The sequence below is a fragment of the Elephantulus edwardii genome, unplaced genomic scaffold (genome assembly GCF_000299155.1).
Source record: "Elephantulus edwardii isolate Elephantulus edwardi_28Jun2011 unplaced genomic scaffold, EleEdw1.0 scaffold00055, whole genome shotgun sequence".
NCBI lineage: Eukaryota > Metazoa > Chordata > Mammalia > Macroscelidea > Macroscelididae > Elephantulus > Elephantulus edwardii.
This window is the reverse complement of record NW_006399805.1, coordinates 766,694-775,896: the sequence shown is the minus strand read 5'-3', so window position 1 is coordinate 775,896 and position 9,203 is coordinate 766,694. Positions and strand designations below refer to the sequence as shown.

At 43.8% G+C, this 9,203-nt stretch overlaps 1 protein-coding gene across 1 annotated transcript in view; it reads left to right on the top strand.

Moving 5' to 3' along the window:
• The window catches only part of CEP41 (centrosomal protein 41kDa), a 70,116-nt gene that overhangs the window by 44,592 nt on the left and 16,321 nt on the right, over positions 1-9,203 (top strand). The window contains exons 3-5 of the mRNA XM_006887197.1: positions 614-657; positions 5,203-5,264; positions 6,807-6,876. Coding sequence (XP_006887259.1) covers positions 614-657; positions 5,203-5,264; positions 6,807-6,876 — 176 coding nt within the window. The remainder of the gene's footprint in view (positions 1-613; positions 658-5,202; positions 5,265-6,806; positions 6,877-9,203) is intronic.

Here is a 9,203-nt window from a genome sequence, read left to right as displayed (position 1 = left end):
GTTTGTTGATGGGCATTGTTGCGCATTTTTATCACCCTCTCTCTCTTTCTCCTCTCCCAGTTCACTTTTTTTAAAAATAATTATTGTTTCACAGTTACCTCCCTGCCCCCCTGCCCATTCCTCTTAGTAGTGTACTTCTTATTCTGGGCTGTTGTCATACATATAATGCCTAATCCCTTATTCCTTTGAAACAGTTATTTCCTTCCTATGTTTCAGTGCAGTGTTCATTATCTATCCACTCTTAGCCTATTCTCTTCCCAAACAGAGGGGGGAAAAGAATTCGCCAGGTGTTAACTGAGTACCTGTTGTGTTGTAATCATTCTCTGATGGTGGTTTTTATGCAGTTGACTTAATAATGAGAATTGGAGGTCAAGGTTAAATCATCTGAAATAAATGACTCAAGAACGATTGGGCTTTTCTCCCTTATGCATTAGAATATTTCACTCGTAACTGTTGCTTTTGGTGTACCTCTTTAAAGCATCATGCTAAAAGCATTGTTAGTGAACATTTGTTATTCAAACGTGGTTTTACAGGTACAGTCCATGACCTTCATTACATGCGTGCTGTCGTACAGCCCTCGTCACTACCTGTTTCTTGTTCTATTTCTAGGCAGCAGCATCACGAAATACACAGAGAAGCTAGAAGAGATCAAGAAAAGTGAGTACTAACTATTGGTGTAAGTTGTGTGTTGATTGATAACCCTCGCTGTGGCAAACGCTCACTGCAGGTGTAGCTCCTGAGACCTCCCTGACGTCGTGACGGTTGGAGCTGTGGAGACAGAGGAGCCTGGCTGTGGTCCAGGACCAGGGGAGCTCTGTGATCATCATCCCCAGCGGCTAAGATTCGGGCCGGGGGTCTACGTTCTGCTCAGCCCACAGTCATGCCAAAACCAAACAAGTCCTTGTTGGCTTGGAGTCAATCTCAACTCATGGTGCCTCAGGTATGACAGAGAAGAACTGCTCCATCGGACAGACGCAGGGCTCCGGACTTACTCCTCTGATGGCTCTGGGTGGGTTTGGACTGCCAGCCTTGAGGGTAGTGTTGTCATCAAGATAGAACTAGTTTTCAGAGGCAGCAGATCGCATGGGAGGAGATTGCCTATTTTTCTCCCTCAGAACCACTGGTAGATTCGAACCATGTACCTTTGATTTGGCAGCGTGATCTCTTACCACTAGGCCACCTATCATTTGCACCAGCCTGTGCTGTGAGCAGTATTAATGTAGAAAGGTGGAGTGAGAGCTGGGGGTACGGAGCTCTCGTTTAGCAGTCAGACTCCAAGCACCTTCTTTCACTGTGCTGAGGTCTTCACGACATTTTTCAAGGTACTTCATCTTCGCTGTCACCTTATTTTCTCTATACCTGAGATAAAGTAATGATGTCTCTTCCCCAGCATCCCTTTCCATATAAATTAGAGAGTATTCATGAATGCATTAGAGGTGTGAGAAAAGAAGTTGTTCCTGAAATGGTGTTAGGCATTGTGGACTCACTGCAGTTTGGTCTTCTTTTAATTAAAAGTCGTATTTCATTCGCAGCCTTTTTTCATACTAATTTTATGCAAAAAATCCTACCAGTCCTTGAGTGTAGGCCCTTGCAAAAAAGTTGTCCTTGTTCTGTGTCCATAGCTGATCTCAGTGGAACCCAGGTACGTATCAAGAACAGGGTCAGAGGAGGAGGAGAAACGTCTGCTTTGTGATAGTTATGGGATGGCAAGGCAGGACTCGGCTCTGGGAATACTCTCTTTCAGGAGAATATTATAAATCCTGAATACTCTATAACTTAAAGAAATATGTACAATAGGCCTTTCACTTTCACAGGATGATGTTGTTGTGTACCACGGAGTTGGAACAGACCCATAGCTGACCCTCTGGCCGCTTGTCAGAGGCAATGAATCGAACGGGTGGGAGATCGCTCATCCTTCTCCCGTGAAGCTGCTGGTGGCCTCGAACCACATGCTTTCGGGATTGCAGCGCAGCTTCTTGCCACTAGGCCACCAGAGCTCCCTTTAACAGGATGATGATTGGAAGACTCTTCGTAGTAGATGTGGATTCAGAAGCAACTTTATGCCAAATCTGTTTTTATTTGCCATTTTCATCTCTGTTACTCTGAGGAGTAACACTGTAGCTTTTTTAAAAAAAAAATGTAGAATATCATAGTATCTTCTTTTCTCCTTATGCATTTCATATACTATATAAATAGTTTTCAGTGTATATATGTTCTTCCAAAGATTCTATATAATACATACATTCCTTTTTTTTTACATACATTACATTTTTAAACCAAGAGGCTGATCTTGTGTACTCACCTGTTTGGTTGTCGTCCTTAATTCAGCTGGCTTGCGTCTGTGTTGGTGTGTCATTTAGACCCATCCTTTGGTCTCCGAGGTGAGCTCACAGGGCCACACAAGAAACTTGCCTCATAAAAAAAACCGTCCCATTGGGTCCACCTGGCCAAAACTCTATTGAAGACGTTTCTGAAAATTACAACATGGTTACTCAGATAGCCCAACCTTGAAGTGGTGATTATCTCCCCAGCAGCACCTCTAGGACGGAGCCCTCAGAAGGGCTCCCTCAGCTGCCCTCAGGAGCCATGGCTTCCTTTCACTGTGACAGGAGGTACCTGCTCACCTCGTTTCACACGCTTTGTGCAGAGTGCCTGACCAGAATTACTGCCCCTTCCTAGTGTGGGATCTTTGTTCTGGAAGCTATTTCCTTCTCTTCCACCCTCTTCTCTTAGAAGTGTTCTTTTGGGTCAACAGGGAGGAGAATGTTGTCTTGTTTCACGACACCCTAGACCCATCCCTGGACTCAAGTTACCTGGGAGCCGTGTCTTTGTGTGAAATCCCAACCCTTGCTCTCTGACTTCCTTCGAGTTATCTTCCACTGTGAACCCAGCTTCCCTTTTACTAATAACGCGTTTTCACAGAACCCTGAAAACGCAGAAAAACTTTGTAATCTGAATAGCCTTTCAACTCCGCCTGGGCAAAAAGGCAGTCTGTGTTTATTGAGGCTTCACAAAGCCGATTCTCGGTGCCTGGTGGTTAGATGACACTAGTTGGACTGCCTGTGAAACATCCTGGATAGTCAGGTCTCTGTCCTTCCAGTAACTTGAGAGAGACAGACTGAGCCCCCAGACTTACTGGAGAAGCAAAATTTGATAACATATCCGAAAGGCGGAGTATTTGTCTTCACCGTGGGGTTTAGGGCACAGCCACCGTGGAAGAAGCTCCATTCTTGAAGTTGTGTCTGCTCTTGCGAGGACAGACAGACAGAGCTTTCCAAGTCAGCCCTTTGAAGAAATTTCCAGCTTGCTGTCAGACGTCTAGTTTGATCTTTTATCTCTGAGTAATAATGTCAGAAAATCCTAATGACGGCTGTCCTTCTAAACCAGAACCAGGTACGTGGGGTCGAGCTCAGAGCGGGGTCGCTAGTGCAGAGCACGTTAGAAACACCCGTCACAAGGCGAGAGCAAAGCCAGCGTCTTGTCTAAGGTAAAGCGCTCGTCAGAGGCGGCTTTCCCGTGGTCAGTCTGTGCCGAGAAGGTAGAGGGTGGAGAAGACATATTTCAAACTGTGTAAACATAGCAGGAGACTGTCTACGTAGAAACGTCGTTGTGGTGCAGATGACTTGAAAGCTGTTGATTGTTTTCATCGACTGATTTATAGCTGTTGTGATTTACATCAATAACTGGCTGGGCAAGTTGCTGTTAGTTGTGGAAGTCTGTAGTTGGTCAGCTATGCTTCAAGAAAGCCTCTACTCAGGCCTGCTGGGAGCTGCACCCTGGCAGGAGTTCGATGCTCCTTTTTACCTGGCAGCATTCCGAAGCAGCTGCTCTAAGAACTTTCTGGTAGCAACCATCAGTCATTAGCAAAATTGCTCTTTAAGACATTTTGAGGACAGAGAAGCCTTAATTCTCTCTGAGGAGAGTCTTGATCTATTTATGAAAGGTCAACGTTTCCAAAGCAATATCATTTCCTGACTCTTAAGTCTTCAGGTGTTTGGTAAACCAAGGTCACATTACCTGCAAAGTAGCTTTTCTGTCTATGCTGGGACTTTTTTCTTGTTCTAGATTCAGGGAAATGATTAGTAATCCCAGGTAAATAATCTTCAATACCTTTAATCCTTTCCTCTGTTGCTAGGAGCTTTGGTTTAAGAGACTTTGAGGGTCTAATGACCATCTGGGTTGCCCAGCCAACCTCTGGTCCTTTTGAAATAATGAGGTTATGTTTAAGGAGATGTGGTTGCCACTGTGAAAACTGAGAAGGGAGAGGTGAGTGTGAGGAGGAATTCCCTGACGGAAGGTCTTCCACTGACATCCATCTTCAGAATGTTCTAAAGAAGCTGGTGCTTAATGTGCAGCTCTGAACAGTTACTAGATAAAGTGAGATTGGCTCCATTTCAAAACCCTGTCTCATGTAACATGACCAATTATTAACAGGCGTGCTGCACCCTCCTTCGACTGTCTCACAACTGTAAACATAGAAGCCGTGTTGCCTTCCAGTCTGTTCTGGTCCATGTTTTGGCCCCATACATGCGTGCAGGCATCGTGGAGGATACACTGCTGTTTTGAGCTGATCTTAATTGGAGCTGGAGAGACACTGAGAGGGGGCAGTTATCATGATCGGTCATAATTCTGTGCCTAGCTTCGTATCCTGGGCTTGGGAGGGTCTTCTTTCCTGAGTCTCTAGCATCCCGCATTGCCTCAGTACTGCTCTTTTCGGCCCAAAATCAGGATTATGTTCGTGTGTATGTCCTGCCAGCAGAGTGAACAAAGACTGCCCAGTTTCTCGGGCCTGTCCTCATTTTCAGATGGCAGACATGCACTCCACGCTGGGTTCCAAGAAAGTATCCAAGGCAAGTTTAACAAAAAAGAATACATTACACTCTAGTAAAAGTAGAAACATTGTAGGAAGAGGAAATGGAAGACTAATAAAATGTAGGATAGGACGAGTCACCAGACATAAAAATGTCCTTAAAACATTTATCTATGGCTTCTTGATACCCAAAACAAAGAGAGAACATGAAGATGTGATCATAAAAACTATCACACCCCGATTTTGAAGTTGCCATGTAGATAAAACAAGAAAGTATGGATTTTAAAAGAGCATATTGAGGAAACAATGTCTCAGCTAAGACTCAAAGGAATGAGTGGTTCTATGAAAACAAAATAAATTTAGGAAAACATTTCTTCTGCCCTGTTTTTCAGATTACAGATACAAAAAAGATGAGCTTTTCAAGAGACTTAAAGTTACAACTTTTGCCCAGCTGGTAAGTTTCCTGAGCTTCCATTGGTGAGCAGAAAGTCTCATTTATGCTGTTCATGTGAGTGTTTCGAAATTCCACTCTGTGGAATGTTTACAGAGGGATTCCTTCAGATTCTTGTGTTTCATCTGTGGGGAGGATATATGGTGGGTGCGTTTGCACAAGAGTGGTAGGAGACTTTTCTGTAAAGTAAAATATCTTCTACTTTTCCCTTTATCAAATTTATGATGTCTGTTTTCTATTTCCTTGTATAGTTAATTTACTATGTAGGGTCTGGGTCACTTGGGCATTGTTTTTTATGGAAGCCCCCTTATCTCCCTTTCTCCCTATGACTGATTGCCTTTCTAGATTCTTCTCCCATCAACAGTTTTGCTACTTTGGGCAAGTCACTTTCTCCCTTAATTTGAAATTACAGACCAGTCGCCTTAAAGAGTCACGTTGGCATAACTCCTTTTGGATCCTGAATCTTTTGAATAAGAAAATTGCTTTAATTATGATGTTGGCAAAGACTATTGACTATACCTGGGGTTGCCAAAAGAACAAACAAATCTCTTAGAAGTACAGCCAGATTGTCTCTTAAAAGCAAAGATAGATCAGCTTCATCTTACGTATTTGGGGGCATGTTTTCAAGAGGAAGCAGGCCTTAGACAAGAGCCTCATGCTTGGTGAAGGGTAGAGAGCCTGTGGAAAAGAGGGAAAAGGGGGAGGGGTGGGCAGGGAGAAAAGTGCGGCAATGAATGAACGGAAATCCAAAATCTCTGTAAATGTTCATTAAAATTAATAAAATTTAAAAAAAGAATAGATGGAGAAAAGAAAAAAAAGAGGAAAAAGACCTTCAAAGACAGAGACTGGGTACAACCGCGGGCATAGATGTGGCAGAGATTGTGAGGATGGCATGAGATGGGGCTGGGTTTCCAGCTGTTATATGCACGATCACCGTGGGTTGGATCTGATTCACTGATCCCCAGTACAACAACAGTTGTTGTTGTTATGTGCCATCGAGTCATTTATGACTCATAGTGACCCCGTGTACAACAGCTCTGAACCCTGCTCTGTCCTGAGCCAATCTCATTGTCTCTGACACACCTACCCCATTACCCCAGTCACTGAGTCAGTCCATCACAGTAGTGTCACTCATATAGTCATAATTACACTTATTTCCATATCGCATGCAGAGTTGTGGATGAAATGACATATTATTTTCACAGGTCAGCATTACAGAGTCAAAAATATAACTTGTATGCCTCAGAGTACATGCAAATGTCGTTTTAAAATTCTTTCTTCTCCTAAATTGTCCTTTTGGACTTTTTAAGTTAATCGTGTAATGTTTTAAATTAATCTTTACTTCTGAAATGATTATCTGCAATGTAATTACTGCCCCCAGAGTGAAGGGACCTGAGATTCAGGCTCCAGTTGCAGGCATTGGAAGCTTTTTTCCAAACAGGAGATCTTTGATGTTTGATGTTTTCCATCTTGTATTAAAGTCGGAATTGCCTCTGCTTAAACGCACCTACACACATCCCCACATGTCGCTCTTTCTTCTCTCAGGTCATCCAAGTTGCTTCCCTGTCTGATCAAACACTGGAAGTGACAGCTGAGGAGATTCAAAGGCTAGAAGGTAATAGGATGGTTATGGAGGGTGTGGGGAAGTGACGGAGCCATCATTTGACTGAAGGACACATTTGTGTGTTTGCTGGGATGTGGGACTTTGATGTTTCTACTTGTAATTAAGTTGTTCCTCATCAAGTAATGCTCACTGGTGCTTTCTTTGTTTATTTTCACTCTTGGGGGGCGGGCGGGAAGCCAGCTGGCTTTCTGGCTCTCACATCCATAGTTTTTAATGTCTTGGATATGTTTAGTCTACCAATTACTTTTTCTACAAGTATGATTTGATGCATTCTCTCTAGATTCAAGGAACTCTGGTAGCACAATGGTTAAGTGCTTGACTGCTAACTGGTCAATTCACTGGTTCGAACCCACCAGCCATTCCTCTAAGTTAAAGACACCGCTGTCCACTTCCAAAAAGACTACAGCCTTGGATGCCCTCTAAGCCAGTTCTGCTCAGTCTTGTAGGGTCTTGATGAGTTAGAATGAAGTCTTATCATGGTGGGTTTGGTTTTAGACTTTGATATATCAAAGAAGAACTGGTGGTGCAACAGTTAAGCTCTCAGCAAGCTCTGAAAGGTTGGCAGTTCAAACCCATCAGTGACTCTGCAGGAGAAAAGTCTTGGAATCTGCTTCCACAAAAATTTCAGTCTTGGAAACTGCTGTGTGATTATAAAGATGAGTAAAACACAGTGTACAGAGTTTGTAGTCATGTGTGTGTGTGTGTGTGTGTGTGTGTGTGTGTGTGTGCGCGCGCGCATACTGGGTGGAGAGAATGATAGTAGAAACACAGAATGACTTTATATGGCAGAGTTATCCATGCCGGTGTTGAAGGAAACTGTCATTTACTGAGTATACCACTAGGCCCTTCACCTAGATTTTCTTAGATAATTTACTAAAGAAAATCCTACAAGAAAGTTGTTATATTTTGCACTCTTCAGCTGAGAATCTCAAGCCACTGAGAGTCATTTCTTGCTACCAGAGGTGTCACTGAAGGGATGGGCCTGTGTCCCAGGTCCAAGCCTCTCCAGTAACAAAGGCCAGTATCCTCCCACCACCTGTCTTCATCCTTCAAGGATTTGGGAATATGCCCCAAGTGAGGTGCAGAGTTGCCTAGAAGGAAAGGAGCAGGCCCCTTAGGGAGACAGAATGGGTGTCCTTGAGGAGAGCACTTTGAGGGGGGCCTGGTAGAGGGGCGGGGTCCCAGCAGGGGCAAGTAAAAGGGGAGGTGGTTTTGCAGGTGGAGGTGAAAAGGCAACCAATGAGTAGTGTTGGGCGACTCACCTGGACTGTCCTGGCTGCCTGTGAGATAAGCTAGAAAGAGATAGGCTCCAGATTTCCTTTCTTAAGTTCAGAGTGGAAAATAAAACTCTTTCGTCGTACTCACCCTTTTGAAAAGAAGACTCAGAATGAAGGCCTCTGTCTGACCTCAAAGTGCCGAGCAGTCAATGTGTGGCCCTTGATTGGCAGGGAAGATATCTGTCCAAGCTGACAGGAGCCAGGAATTTGACTTCTGATTTCAAGACAAGTTTCCCAGGAAGTCTGAACCCTGGCTTCGTGAGACTTGCCTGGCATTTCCCTGGGCCTGTTTTTGTTTGGGTGGATAAAGAATAGCTGAACAAGATGGGAATTTCTCTTTTGACAGATGCCTCTCCCAGCAGAGAGAGAAGAGCCCTTTGTAACAGAGGTAATTGAGTCTCTGTGCACAAGCACTCCCAGTTTTAACCTGGTTACATAAGCACCTGTGTTGGGTCCTTTCATTCATTGTTGAGATTGAAGCATCAGAACATATGGGCACAGACCCATCTCCAAGAGCAAAATGGGCTCTCAGGAGCTGGGACGCCATCGCGCCTGAGTGATGCTGCGTCTCTCTAGTGCTCTACACAGAATAATAACTCACTCAGCATAGGAGGACAGCTTGGCCCCGTGCACATGGGCTGCCTCTGAGAGAAGAAAACAGCCCTTTTCATTGTGTCTATCATTTTCTCCTCATTTAAAAGAAGTGTATTCAAAGTGGTAATTGGCGTATGTTTTGTCATATTTCTTTTCTCCAGTGAAAAATGTTGTTGGAGAAACTGTATTTGTAAAAAAGAAAAAGAAAGTAAATTTCTAGAAAATCAGAGAAATGAAAAAAAGTAGAGCGCGAAAGAAAAATGCAAACAGCCCCTCATCGTTGCTGAAATACAGCCATTTACCCTGGTCTCTTGATCCACCCTGGTTAACTTCATATGTGGGCATATAGTTTCATATTGTGCCTACTTCCTGTGTTGTTAGTCTTCAAAGCCATGATTGTTGTTGTTGTTGTTGTTATGTGCCGTCGAGTCGCTTGCGACTCATAGC